This window comes from Ictidomys tridecemlineatus, chromosome 11 (assembly GCF_052094955.1).
Source record: "Ictidomys tridecemlineatus isolate mIctTri1 chromosome 11, mIctTri1.hap1, whole genome shotgun sequence".
In the NCBI taxonomy this organism is placed as follows: Eukaryota; Metazoa; Chordata; class Mammalia; order Rodentia; family Sciuridae; genus Ictidomys; species Ictidomys tridecemlineatus.
In genome coordinates, this window is record NC_135487.1 from 8,360,087 (window position 1) to 8,383,769 (window position 23,683).

General features: G+C 45.0%; 1 protein-coding gene across 1 annotated transcript; it reads left to right on the forward strand.

Moving 5' to 3' along the window:
* Nucleotides 1-8,400: 8,400 nt before the first annotated feature.
* On the forward strand, nt 8,401-22,543 carry Cfap107 (cilia and flagella associated protein 107). Its single transcript, XM_005318026.3, has 4 exons — nt 8,401-8,680; nt 18,562-18,675; nt 21,416-21,593; nt 22,195-22,543. Exons 1-4 carry the CDS (start codon nt 8,570-8,572, stop codon nt 22,368-22,370), a joined length of 579 nt encoding a protein of 192 aa, XP_005318083.2. The 5' UTR covers nt 8,401-8,569; the 3' UTR covers nt 22,371-22,543.
* The last annotated feature ends 1,140 nt before the right edge of the window (nt 22,544-23,683 follow it).

Sequence of the window (23,683 nt, forward strand, 5' to 3'; positions counted from 1 at the left end):
AATCCATTCCCTTTTATCAAGATGTATCCACTATTACCTTTTTTGTAGTTTGTTTTTTTGAGTGTGATGTTCTACTCCTTTCAAGCCTGTTTCTTTGCATTTACATACACAGATATATACCCACAGAAAACAAAGAGTATTATTTGGGGGATGACTTTGCCAAGTATTGTATTATTCTTCACATGTCTGTGGACAGCAGGCTGTGCCCTGCTCTGAGCTGCTCCATGATGTAGGGGCTTTCAGGCTGTGCCTAAGCAGTAGCCTGCCATGACTTTTTGAATTTTTTTGAATTCAAGTGCTAAAGCGGAATGACTCTATATCTTATTTACACAAGTAAACAACCACCATCTGCCTAGCCCCGTCGTGAGGCACAAACTGATAAATAAAATTATCGTGCTAATAAAAATGACCATCAATGGGTTACTGAGTTGATCAGAAGCACATGGATCCATGGGGGTATTAAACTCATTTTGGGAACCCCAGGCCCATGAGCAGACGGAACATAGCAGATCACCAAATGAAGCAGCCCCTCACCTGAGGCCCACAAAAGCAGAAGCACCCTGAGACTGGATGCGGTGGCACACTGACCCTGTCACCTGGTTACTTGTCATGGGCTTTGCCCAGGAAAATGGGCACAGTGATGAGCCTCTGGTTTCCTATGCCATCAGGCTTCAGCTGACTGCGGTTTCTCCTGCCTGTGACAACCACGAGTGGCCCACTCCAAGCTGACTCTCTGAAATTGCCACCCTTCTGGACCTTGGCCTAGAATAAGTTCCTGCGCTTTGACAGCTCTGCACTCTGAACAAAGTCCTTGGGCTATTTCCTCATCTTCTCTGGCCACCTTCTGTGACTTCTGCCATCATAGCTTCTCCCTGCCTTTGTTCTCAGCTTGGGCCCCTGAGCCCAGTGGCTACCTTAACCCTTAGCCTTTCTGTAACACGTGTGTGTGTGTGTGTGTGTGTGTGTGTGTGTGTGTGTTTTGTGTGATGTGTGACTTAAGTGCTACCGATATTAGTAGTGAAGATTGGAATAAAAGAATCTGGCTTATGACTATCAGGTGACCCACAAGTAATCCATGAACTGCCACCAGTGAAAGTGGTGTAGCCTGTGAACGTGTTGTTATTCAGTAAACTCTGACATGGTGGAGAGAAGCGAATGTGTCACGGTGTGCGCATGACAATGTTGTGCATCTTGAGTTTTTTCACTCAGTAATATACCAGAGGAATCTAGCCTATAAAGTAGGTTTATTTGTATTCTTTGTAGCTGCAGCATGGTATTAGAACAGGGATTTAGAGCCTGCTTTTCTCAAAAGCACTGAGTCTTCACTTGGCCTGGCAGGCACCCAGTGGGTCACTGAGAGCAGGAGAAGAGTGTGGCATCTGTGCCTTCGTTTTGTCTGTTTCCTTTGTTACCTTAAACTTTGGGCCCAATCGCTGCTCAACTCTGCACATAGACATGTTGATCATTTAAGGAGTATTCATCTAAAGCTCTTAGTCCCCGCCTTCAAGGATGGAAACAGCAAGATAGGAATAACTAAGGTATTTTTCAAGATCTTCAGGGACAATGAATTGCTAGATTTTTATAATATCCTGTTTCCAGACCCCTAGAATAGAGCCTAGAAGTCTCCAGTCACTGCCGGACACCTCCCAGGAACAGCAGAGCCTTGCAGGTAGATCACCCCATCACCAGACTGCCCTGCACCCCTAAGCAGATCAGTCAGTGATCTCCCAGGATCCAAATCGCCCCCTCCCAGGATTACATGGTGGATAGATAAATATCCTGTGAGGCAAATGGAGATTCCCATTCAAGTGATAAGGACTTTTCTGGAACAACCTTGCAGAACCAGAACTGGGATAAAGATCAACCAGGAAGCAGTTTGACTAAAACTGTTTAATTACGCAAACCCCTTGTTCCCTGCCCCAATTCTTCCTCTGTGTGAAGCTAAGTCTCACGTCAGAAGCCCTAAGACAGGGCTGAGATGCTGAGCTACTTGCTTCCCACGGAGGCCAGGTTGATTCTCCTTCTTTTTCTGCTTTATTTTTTTTATTTAATTTTTTTTTTAGTTGTCAATGGATCTTTATTTTATCTACATGTGGTGCTGAGGATCGAACCCAGTGCCTCACACATGCTAGGCAAGCGCTCTACCGCTGAGCTCCCACCCCAGCCACTGTTTTATATTTTTTACCTTCCACCAATACCTTTTTCATTTCTTTTCTTGGGGCAAGTGTCTGGACCTCATTTATTGGGCACCCCCAGAGTCAGGCCTTTGGTGGAGGACTCTGGTAACAGTGTTCCTCGGTGTGGTTACATGACACTTTTCAGGTATTCTCTTTATTGGTGGGCACGTTTGGTCTGTTCCCAGGTTTTCACTGTGACAAATTCATAACGGACATTTCTTTACCCCCTTCTCTTCTGCTTCAGGGATAGATTCAAAAAGGAGAGCTGTTGACTGGGTACATTTTATTTCTTAATTAATTCATTTTTAAATTTATTTATTTATCTATTTATTTACCGGGGATTGAATCCAGGACATTTCTACCACTGAGTTCCATCCCCTAGCCCCCCGCCCCCCCCCCGCCTTTTTAAAAAATTTTGAGACAGGGTCTTGCTAAGTTTCTGAGGCCAGCCTTGAAACTTGTGGTTCTCTTGCCTCAGCCTCCCAGGTTGCTGGGATTACAGGCATGTGCCACCACACCTGGCTGGGCATATTTTAAGTGTTGATGGATACCACCGAAATGCCTACTGTATTCCAGCAGATCTCTCAGTGTGTAGGGAAGAGGACTGTAGCATCCAACCCCCAAATACAAAAAGAAAAATGGTTGTTTTGACAATTGGTAGGGGGGGACAGAGAGGGTATGCCATGTCTGTATTTTAAAAGGGAAGATCCTACCCTCAAAGAAGCCATTATTGGGTTTTTGTCTGATATTTTTGCCTCTGTCTTACAAAGCAAAGGATGCCAGAGTCAGCAAACTGGCTCCCGATTCACAAGCTGTCAGGCTTGCTCTGTCCTCAGGCCAGAACACCAACATCCCAGCTGGCTGCCTTGCCAATGCTGCCCCAGGTTGAATCAGGAAAAGTAGTGCTGGCAGTTTAGTTTCAAAGAATTTCTTTTCATAGAAAAACCCTTAAGGATCCATTTCCACTAAGATGAAACACCTCTCTGCCTGTGTCCTCCCTAAAGGACATAAATTGCAAGTTGAAGAGACGCACTCTGGGCTCCTGCTTCTGCTTTTGCAAAGCCTTTCCTGAGGCAGTGATGAACACACAGTCCAGAGCCAACAGAGGCCTGGCAGTTACTTAACCTCCTAGTCCCTCTGTTTTCTTATCTAGAAGCAAGGCTCATCATGCCTAATGCCTGCAGTGATCCCTGTAAAGAACGCAGAACAGGGGTGAGTACACGTTTTTCACCATCACAGGGGTGCTGTTTATCAGAGTCATAGCAAACTTCCTGGTGGGATGAGCAAGCTGTTCTCATAGGTAAAAAATCCTCTGTTCAAAGAGAATTGAGAATTATTCCTCTTGGGGCTTTTCTGTCCCAATTTCCCAAATATATGCCTCGAACTGTAGGGAAAAGAATACATTTTATTACTAAGATAAACTTGGTTTAGGCACAAAGGGAAGAAAGAACCAAACACCTACTGACCTTCTAGATGTGACCAGCACTTTCCCAGGCACCGCAGAGGTAACAGCTCATGACGTTCTCACCATCTTATGAAGTACGTAGTATTTAGTCCCAATTTACACGTTAGGAAACCAGCATGGCTTTGGCCAGGGAACTTGGTCAAAGTTAAATGGCTAGTAAGTGGTGCAACTGGAATTTCCAGTAGGTCTGTGTTCCAAATGTACCATCCCACAACCACCCAGTTCCCTCTGCACTGGCTCGATGCTCATTCATCACTTTGTAAATTGCTGAGTCTGGCCTGAAACTTGTGATCCTCCCGCCTCAGCCGCCTGAGTTGCTGGAATCACAGGCGTGTACCACCGTGCAGGCTTGTCAGATGTTTTCTTGAAATGAAGTAAGTTTATCACTTTCAGGAAAAACAAAAAAACCAGAATACTTTCCAGTGACAAAATTTTGTTTTTTCAAAGGTAAAACTAGGACTTTGGAAAACTATTACCGACCACGGGGAACTGTGGATAACAACTTCTTAAACATATGCTTTTTCTGATGAGATTCGCATTGATACTGACAAAAATGATTTTTAAATAACATCAATGATTGAAAGATCCACACAGCTCAGGAAACTAATATTTTCCAAATGACCTCTGCAGTGTGACAAAATGATGAAAAGGTAAAAGATTTACTCAGAGCGCAAAATGAGCCAGTGGATTTTAATGCCACAATACAACTCTTTAAGAGATTTGATGTAGGATCAAAGGCACAACCTCTGTGATCTGACTTCTCCTTGTAACATTTGTGACACTAGAAGTATTGGATTTTCCCCACCACACCAAGCAAGTCTCCAGTCCTCTTCAGGTACCGACTGGGTGTCTGACAATCTGAGTTCTGACGCTAAGTCATGCAGACCTTCAGGTTAGAGACTCAGGCTCGTAAGACCGCCCCCTCATTGGATGCCAACCAAGTTGGGGGTCTCAAGTTACCCACACTTCTGCCTGCCTTTGCTATAAATCTATAAATCAGAGATTCCCATGGCCCCTCCTTATGTTCAATAATTTACTATAATGGTTCACAGAAGCCAAGGAAACTACTACCTGTTTGCTATAAAGGATGTCACAAAGGATACCAATGACAGTCTGATGAGGAGTACATGGAGTAGGGTCCAGAAGACCCACGCACAGGAGCTGTGGTCTCTGTGATCTTTGGGGTGTGCTGGATACTTTTGCCAACACAGAGGCTCTCTGAACCCCTTCATTTAGGTTTTATAAAGACTCTATTCCATAGGCATGATTGATTAAGTCATTGGCTATTGGAGGCTAACTTCAGCCACAGTCCCCCTCCCCTACATGGAGGTCAGAGAACGGAGTTCCTTTGACAAGCAGCCCCATCCTGAAGCTACCTGGGAGTCACCAAGAGTCATCTGATTAGCAGAGACTCCCTTATGGTTAAAAGGGACTTGTTAACAATTAACAAAAGGTGCTCCTTTGTCACCTAATACTCAGGATATTAAAGTAACTTATAAGCTCTGTGCCAGGAACTGGTAATGTAGCTCAAATATGTATTTCCTGTTATGTTACAACATCACAACAGAATATCCACAGTTCACATCAAGAACTATTTAAATATTCCCTTCTTAATTTTTAACTACAGATATATATGAGGCTAGATTTTTCTCCTTTAAATAAAACAACAGAGCTGGGGTGTAGCTTCAATGGTGGAGCTTTTGCCTAGCAAGCAATAGGCCTCAAGTTTGATCCTCAGCATCACAGACACACACACACACACACAGACACACACACACACACATATACATAGACATATACATAGACACACAAAGTAAAAGAGCAATATAACCAACAGAGTGAAGGCAGTCAGATGTATCAGTTTAGACATGAAACATATTTGCAAAAAAAAAACATGCCATTCTTTTCACCAAATTTTTTTTTTCAGAAAACAGAGTTACTTTTCATTAAAAAATTAACTATGTTAACATGCAACGAGTTTTGCAATTTTGGAATCAATAAACACACTTTGGATTTGTTTGAATTTCTAATACGGTGAATATTGATGGAACTAATTGGTGTCCTGAAGGTAAACTGGTTCTCTGAAAAAAACAAACAAGCAAAGGGAAACACCCTGATATGTATACAGCAGTAGCCAATTCCGTGGTGTAAATATCCCCACCATGACAATTGGTTCACATGACCTGATAGGACATGGCTCCAGCACCACTAAATTTAATCCACATTAAAAAAAAAAAAAGCGCCCCCTGAGTCAGGTGCAGTGGCACATACCTACAATCCCAGTGACTCAGGAGGCCGAGGCAGGAGGATTGTAAGTTCCAGACCAGCCTGGACAACTTTGAGAAATCCAGCCTCAAAATTAAAAAAAAAAAAAAAGACTGGGGATGGGGCTTAGTGGTAGAGCAGCCCTGGGTTCAGTTCCCAATATGGGGCTGGGGGAAGCAGTTTCTAGGAGCTCTCCAGTCTTTTTACAAGACTGAAGAGGTCCTGAGACCCAAACGTTTGACAACCTCTGCTCTAGAGAAGGGGCTACATCTGGTCACCGGGAGAAGCATATTATGCTGCCATAGCAACCGCAACTAGGTGCGAGTTGGGAGGATCAAGATGGAGTCACTTGTCAAACCCTAATAAAAAGAAGTTGACGCCCCAAGATGGGCATCATCCTTGCCCACAGAAAGATGGGCTCTCCCACACATCTGTCCAAAACAAGAATATCACAAGAGACTGCCAGACACAACCTGGAGGTAGGGCCCCTTCTGTGAGCACTTCTTTCCAGACACAGCCAGCTCTAACGCACCCTTGCAAGCACCCTCAACAATCCACAGGCCTGCAGTCCGCTTGCTTCTGGGAAGACCCTCTCAGCTGTGGCCGGGATATATCACTCCCCACGATTGACCCCCCATAACCAGCAAACTTCTGTTTCCAAACGACCTGCAGCACCTCTGTCTCCTTTTTGCCCACTGCCCCAACCTCCCTGGATGTGCCTGATTGATCACAGCATGCACATCACAGATTGAGTTTTGCATTCCATTATTATGCATGATTATAATGCACCAACAGAAAAATTGACTGAACTCCCAAGAGGAAAAAAGAATTTAGCTTTTGGTGTAGTATCAAAGATAGCCCTTTCTCTTATTATTTGAGGTCAACAGCTACCTGCAACATGATTGAAACTTAAAAGAACTAACTACATTGAAGAAAAGAGAACCTAGACTCAAATAAATACATACCATGAGATTATATTTATATGAAACCAACAAACATGCAAAACTAAATGCTAGTTTAGTTTGATTTGATTTTTTTTTGGTGCTGGGGATGGAACCCAGGGCCTCCTGTATGCTAAGCACACACTTTACCACTGAGCTACACCCCCACCCCCCAGCTTTACATTAGCATTTAGGAAGAAAGACTTTGGTGCTGGGCATACAGCAATAAACAGGGAAGCTATTGTCATAAAGCCAGGACGGTAGTTTTCTTGGGGGGCGGCATGGGTCTGAGTGGCAGGAGGCGAGTGGAACACTGTGGGGTATGGGCAATGTTTCCTTGTCCTACTCAGTGGTTTTGTGAGATTTTGCTTTTCCAGCATACGTATCTGTAGATTTATTTTTACTGAAACTGTTCATGTTTAAGTCACATTTTACAATGAAAGGTTTTACAAGTGGAATTACACAGAATACATGATCCCCTAGAACTTTCATTAAAAAGATGGGACCCTGTCTTCCTCACACCAGCCATGCCCACACTGTGGCCCCCGACAGAGGCTTGCTCTGCTCAGTGACACATCTTCCTGGTCTTCAAATTTGGCATCAAGAGGAAACCAGCAGTTTCTAGGAGTTCTCCTGCTATTTAGTCAAAGGCAGTTGGAGAACACTTTCTCCGAATCACTTACTGAAATCTAGTGTTTTCATTTATAGCAAGCAAGCCCACAGCAGCAGGGTTCTGCTTCTTCAACTTAACCAGCACGTTACAGGCATCGTCCTGCATCAGCCTTCTTAATAGCTGCAGAGAATTTAATCATATGGGTGGAGCACAGGTTATTGAACCAGCCCTCAGTCAATACACATCTAGGTGGGTCTTGACCTGTTTTGTCTAACAAACTGGCAAGAGAGTGGACTTTTTCCTGCTGAACTGAGCTCATTTAGAGATGTATTCGTGACTAGACCTAGGGGCTTGGGTGAGGTCTAGTCGCTAATACATGGAAGCTGCAGCTCCACACCAAACATACAATGTGAAACGACTGTGGAGTGAGTGAATGAAGACTGAGTGAACCATGTTGTATCGGTTACAAACACAAATATAAGATTCTTCACTGAAGCCCCTTGAGCAAAGCTGCAGACAGGTAGTGAATGGAATCCAGGGGTTTAAGCTTAATGTGGTGGCTGTGTGACTTCAGATAACTGCTTCATCTCTCTCTGCTTCAGTGTTCTCACTTGGAAAAAGGGTACAATAGTTGCACCTGCCTCAGAAACTGCTAAGAGAGAAGACATGTCAATATCTCAGCCTGGGTCTAGCTCATTGATTGACACTCATTAAGTAGCAGAATTCAACGCACCCCATTGGAGAAATGTGGCAAGGATGATGCCCATTTTGGGGTTTTAACACAGAAACCAGGTCTTTCCACTACTGTTTCTGTGGTGAGACTTGTTGGTTTGGTTTATTTTTATGGGGTCAATTTTGCACCTGCAGAATCAGCTGTTCCCTGAAGGAGAATATTTATACTTAGAGTCTGTCCCCACGGAGACAGTAAACAATAGAGAACCCAGATCCAGTCCTTCTCCCTGGAGGCTGAAAGTGAACTCTCAGAGTTGTTTTTTTTTTTTTAAATTCCACTCAGGAGGGTGACTGGGAAGATAGTGTGGAAACTGTGTGATTCCTCTGCCTCCCCCTAAACCCATCAAATCCAAGGAGGCTGGGAGAGATCCTTACCATGGTATTTTTGGGGGTGGCTCCACAGTCGTTCTCTACTCCAAGCTGGCAGATTGAGAAACAGTATTCCACCAGAGTGCTCACTGGAAACTGGCTGGAAGAGAGGGGGAAGGTAAGGAGGGAGGGAGGGCGGGAAAGGCTCTGGAGGGATGGGGAGGGAGAGGTAGGAGGAATGTTCATTGTTATTTTCAAATCAAAGGCAGCAGGTGGTTGCAACTGAAGAAACTGTCAATAGGGTCTTTGTGCTCTCCATAAGGAATTTCATTCCGACAATCAACAAGGCCCCTTTACGGCTTGAAAACACCACAGCAGAGGTGCCAACATGGTTACGTCGCTCAGTTGAGTGTTTCTAGGTGTCTGGATAGTCCCAATTTCCTCCGCACTTTTGTTGGAAGAAAGTCCACTCCTCCTGAATGTGGCCTCTTCCACGGCAGGCCTGGCCCACCCTGCAGGGACGTCCAAGGTTGGGTGCTCCTACTTTCCGGCACTTGAGCCGCAATCTTGCCCTATAGGTCTATTTCGGTTTTTTACTTTCAAAACAGAACAAATGGGCTCTTGGTTATCCTTTGTGCTTTCAAGGCCACTGGGAAATAAATTGGAACTGAATGTCTTCATTGGTGGCCACTTACTTACTTTTTTTATTTTTCTTCCAGAGAAATCTAGACATTCTCAAATCTTCTTGGGAGATGGGCAAGGAAAAGAGGATGCATTAGTCTGCTTTTCCTTACTGTGACCTGACTATGGGTCAAGAGCAACCTTAGAGTAGGAAAAGTTTGTTTGGGCTCATGGCTTCAGAGGTTTAGTGTGGTCAGTTGACTCCACTGCTCTGGGCCTGGGGTGAGGCAGAACCTCATGGTGGAAGACAACTCATTAGAAGCAAAGGCAAAATATAATCCTCAAAATCATACCCCCAGTGACCTACTTCCTCCAGCCATGCCCCACCCAGTTACCACCCAGAAGTCCATTCATATTATTGATCCATCAAATGGATTAATCCACTGATCAAGTTACAGCTCTCATAATCTAACCATTTCACCTCTGAACAGTCTTGCATTGGCTAACATTAGTGTTCAGGGGATACCTTGTATCCAAATCATAACAGAGGATAAGATAGAATTGGCAGATTTGGTGCAAGGAAGTTTGACAGTGACATCAGAGTACCAGAAAGGGCCGTTTTCATGGAGAACATTAGCAGTCACCATCCCTCTGGCCAGACACAAGGACTGTGGCCATCATATTTCAATGGCACATGGCTTTCTTGGGAAAGCAGGTGTGTATAAAAGCAAGAGCAAGAAGGACAGACTGAGCAATAAACTTAGGTATGTGTGGGGGATGCAGCACTCAGTGATAGTGTGGTCTGCTGTCACACCTAGGGGATATTAAATAGGAAGTGGAGTTGGGGTGATGTCAGGAACATGGTGGACTAGGAAAACTCAGGGCCTCGTTTCTCATGGGAACATTTTTTAAATTGGTCAAAATGTTATAGGAGCTCTTGAAAACAATCAAAGGTCTATAGCAACAAATTGATTACTGAATCAAGAAAAAGAGACATTCAAATGAAAAGAATTTCTGTGAGGTTTTTACTTGCCCCTTTCCTACCCCCTTCCCAGAATGGCATGGTGCAGTCTGTAATCTCGGGGGTCTGGGACCCAGTTTACACTTCCTGCCCTCATATCTGAAGGAGTGGAGCAGTGTTCTAACCTGCCTGGGAGATTGGCCTCTGTTTCACTGAACTTGGAGCCCAGATGGCGAAGAGTAGCCTCGTTCACAGCCCAGGCTAGGAAAAGCCAGGGAAAGTAGTAGCAGGCATAGCTAGTGAACTGCCAGGGGGCTACAAACATGGATAAGCCTGGGGCAAGAGATTGTGGGTAAGTAGAACACACAAGGCCCCAAGAAGAAGCAGGGAATGGTGAGACTCTTTGGGAAATTAAAACATCTAAAAGGAGAAACGTATTTGGGGGATCTGAAAAGTATGTACAGACCCCTGCAAGTTGTGTGCCAATAAAAGGCCTGAGGATACTTGCCGGGTTCTGTTTGTGACTAAAAGGCTCAGGGGTCACTCCAGTTAAACTGGGCTAACTGGGCTGCATGAAATAACCACAAAGAGACACAAATACCTTTGTCTTCGGGGTCGCTGTGATAGCTTCTCTGACCTTAAGGGTCCCCAGAAAGAGAGAGAGCGAGAGCATATGCTGACCTCTTTTATTGAGGGAAGCTATTCAAATGAGGCAAGGGGTCAGGTTTCAGGGGACTGAGAATCTTCATGATGTCCACTGTCAGCAGGTTGACTGACACCTGGGTATGTCGCACCCAAGGGCACAGTAAGAGGAGGGGACACACACAAGGCACTTCCTTGGAAGATTCTAACCTAAACAGGGCAAGGGGTTATATTACAAAGGAACAGGTGACCATAACTTCACCCATTAGGCTTTAGCAAGACACACCCATGCAAGAGAGACACTGACCACATTTCTGTGACTGAGCAACTCAGCATCCAGCCCAGGAGTGTGACCCAGTCACGTGTAAGGTTGGTCTCCCACAGATACTTTCTTCATGAAGGACTGACCTCAGTCTCAGAACATGACCTGCTAGTTGAAAAAGGTCTTCCCTTGCTCAGATCCAGGCTATGAAAATTGAGAGGGTTTGCAGTTTTTTCAAATGCCCAGTTTTTCAACTTTCACATTGAGTCATATTATAATCAAACAACAACAAACTGATAGACATACAAAGAAACAGGAAAACATGGCTCAGTTAAAGCAACAAAATACAGCATTAGAAATTCTGAAGAGGGCTGGGGATGTGGCTCAAGCTGTAGCGCGCTCGCCTAGCATGCATGTGGCCCGGGTTCGATCCTCAGCACCACATACAAAGATGTTGTGTCCGGTGAAAACTAAAATAAGAAATATTAAAAAATTCTCTCTCTCTCTCTCTCTCTCTGTAAAAAAAAAAAAGAAAAGAAAAAAAAGAAATTCTGAAGAAACACAAGCATCAAAGTACTAGGCAAAGGCTTTAAAATGACTCTAGCTTAAAGAGCTAAAGGAAAGTATATTCAAAGAATGAAAGTAAGCTGGGTGTGGTGGCACATGCTTGTAATCCCAGGGACTCAAGAGGCTGAGGCAGAAGGATTGCAAGTTCAAGGCCAGCCTCAGCAACTTAGTGAGACCCTACCTGAAAATTAAAAAATAGAAAGGGCTAGAGATGAGGCTCAGTAGTTAAGCACTCCTGGTTCAATCCCCAGTACAGAAAACAAAATAAAACAAAACAAAACAAAAAATAAACTACAGATAGTTAGGTGTGATAGCACATACCTATATGCAAAAAGATGTAATCTCAGCTACCTGGGAGTCTGAGGCAGAAGAATCAAAAGTTTGAGGCCAGTGTCTCAAAATAAAAGATTAAAGGGCTGAAGACGTGTTCAGTGGTCACGTGTTCAGTGGTAGAGCATCCCTGTTTTTAATCACCAGTACTAAAACAAAATAAAAGTAAATTAAGAAAACAGTATTTGAGCGAAATGAGAATATTGAAAAAGAGATTGAGATTATAAAAGAAAAGAAATAAATTTTAGATCTGAAAAACATAAAAAAATTAATTGAAAAAAAATCAATAGATTTTTTTCAACAGCAGGCTAAAAAAGACAGAAAAAAGAAGCAGAAAACTTGAAGACAGTGACTGGATCCCAGGACATTGATTTGTGGGGCCCTATCAATTCCTATATGCCTCATAGGAATTCCAAAAGGAGAAGAAAAACAAAAGTATAAAGAGATTATTGAAAAATTAAAGACTGAAAACTGCAAATTTGAGTAAATACATGTCTCTACAAATCCAAGAACCTCAGTGAATTCCAAATAGGATAGATTTAAAGAGTTCTACATTGACCCACATTATAATCAAGCCACTGGAAACTAAAGACAGAGAGAATCTTGAACATCAAAAGAAAAGTAACTTGTCAAAAATAAAAGATGATCAGTGGTTTATTCAGGAGACGCTTTGAAGACTGGAAAGCAGTGGGATGACAGAAAAAAAGAAAGAAAAACCAACAACTGAGAATTCTATATCCCACAAAACTGTCCTTCAAAAATGAGGCAGAAATTAAGATATCTCCAGATAAATGAAAGCTGAGGGAGTTCATCTTCCATAGACCTGCCTTACAAGGAATGCTAGGGAATATTTCAAGTGGAAATGGAAGAATGTTAGAAATTTGAGCCACAGAAAAATATAAAGATTCTCTAGTAAGGGTAAATACCTGAACGAACATAAAAACCAGTGTCATTATAATTTTGATTTGTAATTCTACCTTTTACCTTCTGTAGAATTTAGAAGACAAACGTAAAAGTTTATAAAACTTATGTAAATGGATATAGGGCAATATAGAAAGATGCAATTTGTGACATCAGTAGCATAAAGGGAGGCAGAGCTACGAAGAAGTAGACTTTTGTAGAGCCATGTATTTACTCAAATTTGCAGTTTTCAGTCTTTATTTCTTCAAATAATCTCTTTACACTTTTGTTTTTCTTCTCCTTCTAGAATTCCCTTAAGCATCTATTTATGCAATTTCAGCTTATATCAGTTTAAACTAGATTGTCATAATTTTAGGATGCCATGTGTAATCTCCATGGTAGCCACAAGGAAAATATCTGTGGAGTGTACAAAAAAGGAAGTAAAAAGGGAATAAAAACATGTCACTTAAAAAAAAAAATCAGGGCTCGGGTTGTGGCTCAGTAGCAGAGTGCTTGCCTCACACATGTGAGGCACTGGGTTTGATCCTCAGCATCACATAAAAATAAGTAAATATAATAAAGATATCTTTTTTTAAAAAAATCAACTAACACAAAAAAGGTACTAAACACTGAGGGTGTAGCTCAGTTGCTGAGTGCCTGCCTAATGTGTGCAAGGATCTGGGTTCAATCCCCAGCAATGCAAATAAATAAATAAATAAATAAACAAACAAACAAGGAGGAGGAAATAAAGGATAAAAATCTATAAGACACACAGAAAAACAGCAAAATGGCAAAAGTGAATCCACTCCTATCAGTTCACTTTAAATGTAAATGAATTAAAACTCAGTAATCAAGAGGCACAGGATAAAGGAAAGGATTTTAAAAACAGGATCCAACTCTATGCTGTCCACAAGAGACTGACTTTAAGTGTAAGGATACCGTGGGTTGAAAGGGAAAGGATGTTAATATAGTCGGTGCAACAGTAGCCAAAGGGAACAGGTGGCTGTAATGGTGTTAGGCAAACAGACTCTAAGTTAAAACTGCTATGAGACAAAAAAGGATATGAAATATTAACAGGAGGGCCCACTCACCCAGTAAGTGTAATAATTATAAATACATATGCACCAAATATCAGAACTCCAGATGATATGAAGCAAAAAGGACAGAATTGAAGGGAAAAGAGATGGCTTTAAATTAATAGCAAGATGGACCAGTACCCCACTTTTTTTAATAGCAGGGATTACACCCAGGGGTGCTTAACCACTGAGCAACATCCAAAGCACTTTTTAAATTTTTTTTTTTTTGAGACAAGGTCTTACTAAGTTGCTTAGAGCCAGCTAAGTTGCTGAGTCTGGCCTTGAACTTGTCATCCTCCTGCCTTAGCCTCCTGAGTTGCTGAGATTACAGGTATGTGCCACCATGTCCAGGCCCCTTTATTTTTTAAAAATATTTTGTTTTAATTGTAGTTGGACACTATACCTTCTTTTAATTTTATGTGGTGCTGAGGATAGAACCCAGTGCCTTGCACATGCTAGGTGAGCACTTTACCGCTGATATGCAATCCCAGACCTGAGACCTCATTTTCAATGTTGGATGAAACAACCAAGTAGAAAGCCAATATGGAAACAGGGGACATGAATAACACTATAGACCATTTGGAATGTATGTGTGTGTGTGTGTGTGTGTGTGTGTGTGTGTAAAATAAATATATGTAAATGTAAATGTATATATATTTATATAATAAATATATGTAAAATAAAATATATATGTAAAATAAATATATATGAATATATATAAATATATATGTAAATATATATAAACAAATCACAGGAAAAGTAGAAAGAAAATCTTGAGACAAATGATAGTGAAAATACAGCATACCAAAATTTATGGGATACAGTGTAAACAGTGTTGAGGGAAATTTTTAGCTGCAAATACATTTTAAAAAGAAGTATCTCAGAGCAAAGAAGGAAATAATTAACATTAGGGAAGAGATAAATAGAATAGAGAATAAGAAAAGAAAATTTACGGTGAAAGCAAGAGCTGGTTCTTTGAAAAAAAATCAACAAAATTGACAAACTGTTAGCTATATTGACTAAGAAAAAAAGGGGAGAAAAGACTCAATAACTCAAATTGGAAATTAAATCAGGGGATCATTATCAGTTTTCCTAAATAAAAAGATTATAAGAGAGTACCATGAACACCTGTGTGCAAAAAAATTGGGTAGTGAAATGGACAGATCTAAAAATATACAATCTACCAAGACTGAATTGTGAAGAAACAGAAAATATAAACAGATCTATAATCAGTGGAAAGATTAAATTAATAATCACATTTTTTCTATGTGAACACACCATAGTGAATCCCACCATCATGTACATTCATAAGAATGGGGTCCTAACTAGAATAAGACATACTCTATGCTGGTACAATTATAGCAAATTAAATTCTATCATAAATAAGTAAATTGAACCAATTTTTAAAAAATGAAAGAAAAACTGAGAACTAGATGACCTCACGGGTGAATTTTATCAAACATTTAAATAAAGAATTAATACCAATGCTTCTCCAACATTTGCAAGAAACTGAAGAGGAGAAAACACTTCCTATATCATTTATGAGGCCAGAATTACCCTGATGCTAAGCCAAAGACATCATAAGGAAAGAAAGTACAGGCAGTCCTTCTTAAGAATATTAATGCAAAAATCCTCAAGAAGACACTAACAATCTGAAATCGATCAAATAGTGAAAGGATTGTTCATTATTCATGACCAAGTGGGGAATTTTTTGGAATTTCTGCAATTCAAGGAGGGCTCAACACATGAAAATCAACCATTATAATGAAGAAAAAAACACATGATCGTCTCAGTTGGTGCAGAAAAAGCATTTGGCACATTTCAAGTCACTTTCACTCAACCAACTAGGGCCAGAAGAAAAGTACTCAACATAAAAAGACTTTATGTGAAAAGCAAGCTAGCCTGATACCAGTGGGGAAATACTGCAAACTTTTTCTGCAAGATCAGGAATAAGACAGATTTCTAATCAACACAGTCCTGAAAGTTCTAACAAGAGCCATTAGGAAATGTAAAGAAAAACATTTGAATTGGAAAAGAAGCAGTAGTGTTATCCGTTTTTGCAGATGATGTGATTTTTTAAAAAATATTTATTTATTTTTTAGTTATTGGCAGACACAACATCTTTGTTTGTATGTGGGGCTGGAGGATCGAACCCGGGCCGCATGCATGCCAGGTGAGCGCGCTACCGCTTGAGCCACATCCCCAGCCCCAGATGATGTGATTTTTATATGTAGAAATCCTAAAGATCCCCTTGTCCTCTCTCCCTCTCTCTCATGTGAAATCAACACACAGTGAAATCAACTAATTGAGAAAAGTTGCAAGATACAAAATCAACACACAAAAGTCAAGTTGTGTTTCTATATACGAACAACGAGAAATCGGAAAAGGAAATCAAGAAAACAATTCCATATAATGGAACACTGAAAAGAACAGAATACTTAAGATGCCAGTATTGGGCTGGGGATGTGACTCAGTGGCAGAGCACTTGTCTGGCATGTGTGAGGCCCTGGGCTTGATCCCCAGCACTGAAAAAAAAATTGCCAATACTATACAAAGAATCTAGATAGATTCATTGCATTCCCTATGAAAATCACAGTAGATGCAGAAATAGGGAAAAAAAATCCATCCTAAAACTCATGGAATCTCAAGTAGCCCAAACAATTTTGAAAAAGAGGAACAAAACTCAAGAACTCACATTTCCTGGTTTCTATGAATCTACAGTGATCAAGACAATGATTTACTGGCAAAAAGATGGGTACACAGATCAATGGAACACAAGACAGAGCCTGGAAATAAACCATTTTATTTATGGTCAAATGAGGTTGCCAACTGTGTTCACTGGAGAAAGGATTCTTCACCATGGGAACCTGGGAAAACTGGATGTCCACAGGCAGCACAGTGGAGTGGGGCCCTTACCTAACACCAGATAAGAATTAATTCAAAGTGGAGCAAAGACCCAGAGGAGACCTCAAACTGTAAAACTCCTGGAAGAAAATATAGGGGGAAAGTTTCATGAGATAGGATTTGGCAGTGGTTGAGTATAACACCAAAAGCACAGGCAACAGAACCAAAAACAGTTAAGTTGGACGTCATCAAAATTAAAAAAAAAAAAGTCAATATCAGAGGACACTAAAAGCAGAGACAAATGGCAGCCTGCAGGATGGAGAACACATCTGCCAATTACACATCCAAGATACAGGGAGGGCTACCTACAACTCAACAACACAAATCCAAACAACCCAAGTTAAACATTGGCCTTGGACTTTGAATAGTCATTGCTTCAAAGAAGATAGACAAATGGCTATGAAATAAGCACTCGAAAACTGTTGAACCACCAGTATCATTAGAATAACACAAAACCACAATGAAATTACCACTCCATACTCACTGACAAATAATGGGGCTGGGAGTGGCTCAGTGGTAGAGCAAGGGCGAGGCCCTGGGTCCCACCCCCAGCAGCATGGGTGCATGTGCATACACACACACACACACACACACACACACACACACACACGATGGAAGAAAAAAAGAAAGGACAAGAACAAGTGTTGTGAGAGGACATGGATACATGGGAACTCTAGTGCATTGTTGGTGGGAATGTGAAAGGGTGTAGCCAAAATTAAGCACAGGATTTCCATATGATCCGGGAATTCTCTGGATCTGTAGAAGATGGTGAGCAGGGACTCCATGTTCATAGCAATGTTATTCATAGCAGCCAAAAGTGGGCACAGTCCAGGTACCCATTAGTGGGTGCACAGAAAAACAAAATATGGCATATATATACAAGAAAATGTTATTCAGCCTTTAAGAGGAAGAAGACTCTGAAATATGCAACAAGATGAATGGATCTTGAAGACAGCATGCCTATCATCCCAGCGACTCCAGAGGGTAAGACAGGAGGATCACAGGTTAGAGTCCAGCCTTAGCAACTTGGTGAGCACCTAAGCAACTTAGTGAGACCCTGTCTCAAAATAAAAAAAAACAAAAAGCGCCAGGGATGGGGCTCAGTGGTTGAGCACTCCTGGGTTCAATCATGGTACCAACCAACCAACCAGCCAACCAGTCTAATAGCATCTAAGTGAATAAATTGGACACAGAGGATAATATTGTAAGATTCTGCTTCCTTGAGGTGCCCATAATGGGCAATTTCATAGAGACAGGAAGTAGAATGGCTGGGGAAGGAGGATGGGGAGGGGGTATTTGACAGGGGCAGAGGCTCAGTTTGGGATGGAAAGTTCTGGAGTTGGAGGGCAGTGATGGTTACACAGCAACGGGAACACACATAATGCCATTGGAATGCCATTAGAAGGCCCAAAGTTGTAAATGTTTAATATCTGGCCACAATAAATTTTAAGAAAACTAATTAGAAAACATGATACAACAAAAAGAGTGAGGAACAAAGAAGAGAAAAGGAGAAAGAGAGGAGGAGAGAGGAGCCACAGGAGAGGAGGAGGAGAGAGGAGAGGAGGTGGGAAAGGACAGAGTGAGGCTGAGAGGGGCCGGGGACCAGCAGCTGCTCTCCAGGGGTGTGGAGGGTGTGCTCATTCCCGAGCATGTCTTTCCTTGTCACGTGGAATGTCCTGACTTTGAACTTTGTCTTCCTCAGCCCATCTTCTGATGGCCCAGGATGTGAGGGAACTCAGCAGAAGGTTGAGAAGCCACATCTCAGATATTTTTCTTGAATATTTTGTCTTTTCTAGTTCATCAAAGCCACTGAGAAGACACCCCAGAGCCTTCATAGAAAGGAGTACGTCCCCTTCCCCGGCCACAAGCCTGATCGGATCTCCAGGTGGTATAGGGAGAGGAAGAATGAGGTAAGAGGGAACGCACCCCACATTTAGGAGTGCCCCCTCCAAAGCTTTCATTGTGCTTTCATTGTGCTCTGGGAGCAGGAAGCAACCTCAGAACACATGCCAACACAGGGGGCATCTGAGACGCCTCAGGGCACAGAGATCCTGGCTTCTCCAGGAACAGCAGGGAGCTTCCCCCATCAACCACTGTGGGAGTCCCTGCCAGGCACACCCCGTTCCCCCCCCAGCTCTATCATGCTCAGAATCCCAAGTGGCTGCTTTGGCCCCCCTCTCCGCTTGGAGGTCATCTTAGTCTCCCACTCCCCGAACCTTGACCTGCTTAAACCTGGATGGGGAGGCCTGGAGCACGGTGGTGGAAGTCTGTCACAATCAGCGCCTTTTAGAGCTCACAGGCACCAAGAGATGGTTCCGCTCAGTACACAGAGGTGGTGGGATCTACCAAAGCGGTGGTGGGAGGCTCCTGTTGGTTAGGGGACAAGCAGGTGGCTGCTCTGTAAATTGGGCAAAGCAACCACGTGTCTTCTGCACCTGGGGACCCATGTCAGGATAAATAGTGTCAGGTTTTCAGCTCTCCGCAGGCGTCCCTGGGCCACACTGACACCCCCAGGCCCTGTGGGCACCCCTGAATCACACGGCATCTCTAGCTGAGGATGCTGGCATCTCCAAGCTGTGTTGACACTCTGCGGCCGCTGGCTGAAACCATTAGTGTACACGGAAGACAGGAGTGCCCCTTAACCTCAGCGGATCACTCTCAGAACTCACCATCTGGGGCTCCCAGTCCCCTCTGCCCACGTGTGGGGTCGATTTTCTCTCAACACAGAGCACCGGGAAGCCTTTCCTAAAGACCTTTGGACCCACACAAACCTAGACTCAAGAGCTTAAAGAAGTCTGGTTAAAATTAAAAAGCCCCCTGAACCCAACACGCATTAATAGAAAAAAAAAATCGTCCACTCATTTCTAAGTGTATGATCGCCTGTCTGTGTGCCAGGGCCCCGGGTGTCCACGCACCGCCCCAAGCAGCTCCTTCATTTCCAAGCTTCATTTACATCCCTCCTCCTAGGACAGCGTCTTTCTCCTCTGCCACGCCCACCTTACTTTTCTCCCTTTTTAGGCAAATTCTATGGTCTCCAAAATGACCATAGACTGTGGGGTCATTGCCCAGGGAGGGCCCTCTCCCTGACCCCACCCACCCCCCAGCAGGTGTACTAATCACATTTTAAACTGCCTGTATTTGATGCTGGTTTGACATCTCAGGGGCCTTTTGAATCCTGGAGGGAGGCCCTGGGTTAGCTAATTCCTAACCCTAACAAGCCACTTGCTTATGAGTTCACCTCTCGTACACCTCTCCTGTGGACACCAACCACCCCACGCCCACAGCTCCACCTCCCCTACTTATCTAATTCTTGCACACCAGGTCAATATTTCCTCTGCTCTAATTCGACCCAGGGCTGGAAAACTAGAGACCACCCCTGTGTCCCAGAGCTCTCTGAACTTAAACTATCCAATCCCAAACTTGCTTGAAGGTGCCTACCCTGCCTAGCTGCCTCCCTCCCACAGGAACCCCAGAGGCCACTGGGGTCCCCCACACCTACCTGCTGCCTTGCCCGGTGCTGCCCCCCAGTGGCCCTGCATGGTTATGGCATGTCCCCTCCACATGAGAACTGGATTCTTCATTCAGAGGTGGTTGTTCCCATGTCTGCCTCCTTATCACACCTGATTAAAACAAGCCACAGTGAAGCCAGCAGGCCACGCCAGAACCAATCGAAGTGTCCAGAACCCCCACCGTGGCCTCTCCTTACTCTGCTCTGGGGCCTCCTCTGCACTCACTCTGTTGCGGGGACACCCCAGCTCACTGTCCTGGCACTGGAAATACTCCCGGCACCGGATGGTGTAGACCTTGGGAACCTTGCTTAGTGTCTGTGCCCACTGTCATTTGTCCCCTCTGGTATTGTGATCTGGCTTATTTACGGAGCCACCGCTTGAACTCTTGGGTGTAGCCAATCGTGGGCGACTCAAACCTCCCTGTCTGCTCCAAACAAGAGGACAGACATGGAAATCCACATTATCACCCCCCGTAAATCATCCCAGTTCCCCAGGGTTCCCTTCCGGACCGAGGGGACTCTTTCAAGAAATCCACTGACTCAGTCAAACCTTCCATCTCCATTCGAATTTGGTCTTTTTCTCCCCGTAAATAACTCTCCAACAGACTCGGAGCCCCTGCTTCCTAGCCGAGGGAGCCGTAAATCCTTCGGAGTGAAGGCGATTTACGGACCCCCTCGGGTTCTTCCCACGGTATAACTGATTGGGATGTGAGTCGCGGCCGCCAGGCTGGCACCCAGCATCTGCCGCTGGCCTTGGAAATAGGCACTGGGGTGGGTGAACTTGAGACTGATCAAAGGGTGTAATCTCGGATCACGAGGGAGCACAGTGAGCGTCTGAGTCTTCCCGCTCACCCAGGGTCCTGACTTTAATCTGCCACCCTCGCTCATTCCAGGGATGAATGGGCTTGGCATAGGCTGCCTGTGGCTAGCTGGGACATGTGTTGGAAGGAAGGCCGCATCAGAGGGGGACCAACACTTGTATTTCCCATTTTGGGGGCCTCTGCGACTTACTGTCAACCGGAGTGAGGGGGCTCCTCTCCATCAAGGCCACCGCTTCATGAAGGGCTGCTCCTACCTCCGTCCGTGGTCAGGCGGACACCTTGCTCTGATGGCTAATGTGTCTGCTCTGTCTGTCCTTCCAGGGGATCCCGTACAAACACCTGATCACCCACCACCAGGAGCCCTCCCACCGCTACCTGATCAGCTCTTATGACGACCATTACAACAGGCATAATTACAATCCGGTCTTGCCCGCTCTCCGCACCTGGAGTAGACAGAAGTTGCTGTGGCTTCCAGAGAAGATCGACTTCCCCCTCCTTGGTACTTTCAAAATTCAGAATCCCCCGCCCCCGCCCCGTGTTGGCCTGGAAAGGGTCACAGATGCACAGGGCTTGTGTAGGAGGATTACCTGAGGCCTCTGGCTCAAAGCAAGCAGCAGGGGGAGTCCTATCATCCGCTCAGGGCCTCCACCTGCTCGCTGTTCTTGAACCTGGGGACATGCTCCTAATGACACTCACCCTGGCAGCCCAGGTGGCATTTACCTGGAGCCAGGTGGCAGGGAGCCTTCCCACGGTCATTCTCTCAGCAAGCAGGGACTATTTCCCCACTGGCATTATCTTGTAGTGGCACCTGGGGACACAGTGGTGACCAGCACAGAGGATTTCTGCCCCTGGGGAGGTGACATTCCAGTGGGTAGAAAGATAATACATCTTTAATGACCCAAACAGCTGGTGATCAGGTAAATAAGATAATTTCAGAGAGGGTAAAAGAAAATGGGCCACGGGTAGGAAGCCCTACCCTCTGGTTGCCCTGCCAGCTTCTGCCGCTGGTACAACAGCCTGGGTAAGCCTCCAGTGTCTCCATGGTCAGTCTGTACAAGACTGCTCCAAACCGTGTCACCCAGACTCGCTTTCTCTTGCAGCTCCGCCCACAAACTACGGACTCTATGAGCGGCTGAAGCAGCAGTGGATGCTCCCCAAGACTGGCTGGAGGGAGAGCGTCTACACTTCCTCCTACCCCAGACCGCCCTTGAGCGCTATGTCCAGGCGGGAGCATGCCATCCCCGTGCCTCCCCCTCGCCTGAAGCCACACTTCTGAGAACTGCCGCCCCACCAGCAGCTCACATGAGCCACCTGGAGAGGCCGGGCAGCCCTGGACGGGCCAGCGTGGAGTGCTGGAGCTCGCCTACGGAGCAGCTCCTAGAATCAGGCATGTCCCCCAACCCACGGTTCTGCCTTCTCCATCCCACAATTAAAGCTCTTTGATGTGGTTGCAGGGCTGGGTTCATGCAGGAAACAGGCTTCCGCTGTCAGAGAATCCAGGGCGGCCCTTGAGCTCTACCCCTCGTTTCACAAGGACAGGGGCAACCTGAGGCCCAGAGAGGGATGGATTCCCCGAGGCTCTCACAGCTTGCTCCCACCCTCGGGGAGCGTGTGGTCCAGTGGGAGAAGCAGAACCGACGATGAGCCCACCACGAAGACCCCGGGAGCAGCTGGTGTGGCCAGGAGGAAGGCAACCCACCCTGAGAGCTGGCAGTGAGGCTGCAGTCCAGCTCGTCCTTCCACCGCTGCCCAGGCTGTGGAGGGCCTCGCTGGCTCCCAGCAAGGGAAGACACGTCCCATGCCCCCGTGCCTCTGTGCTCTCCAGGCTTTTTAGGGATTTGGGGAAGGGGGAGCCTTCTGGTAGGAGGTCAGGGCATTAGGGGATCTACTGACAGAAGAACTCAGGCGCTGCCCTCCCCCAGGCCAGGAGTCCACCCAACGTGGATCATCGGCTGCGTGTGTGAAAGGCCTAGGGTCTCTCTAAGGGCTCCTCTCTGGACCCTCACTCCACGCCCTTGAGTCTCTGTCTCACTGTGCCCCATAAGCCTCCACTCCACTGGACCTCCATGTCCAGGCCCAGCCAGTCTGGTTCCGGAAGATCCTTGTTCTTCCCAGGGCTCAGGGTCTCGCCCTCCAGACTCAGAGCAATGTGCCCCCTGTGGATTCCTCCTGTGAGAGTCAGAGAGGGAGGCAGCTGTCCGCCTTCCCGTCCTTAGCACCCCCCACCCCCCACCCCAGCGTGTCCGTGTGACTCAGGTCCTGTGTCCTTGTAAGTCAGGTCCCGGACCCTCAGGGAGCCTCTCGTCCAGTGGGAGAAGCAGACCTGATGAGGAGCTCAGCCGATGTGTTCTGCCTTCAAAACAAAACAACAAATAGATCATGGAGAGAACTGTTCTACTGTGAATGTCTTTCCTACCTTCTTGGCACCTTGGCACCTGCTACTGCGTTCTAGCAAATGACCAAAAGAAGAAGAAACATAAGCAGGAAAAAAAAAAAAGCCAAGATTGGCATTGATTGCAGGTTGAGCACACACTGGAGCCAGGGTCTGGGCCCACAGGGGCTGATCCTTCATCGGGTCCCATTATCTAA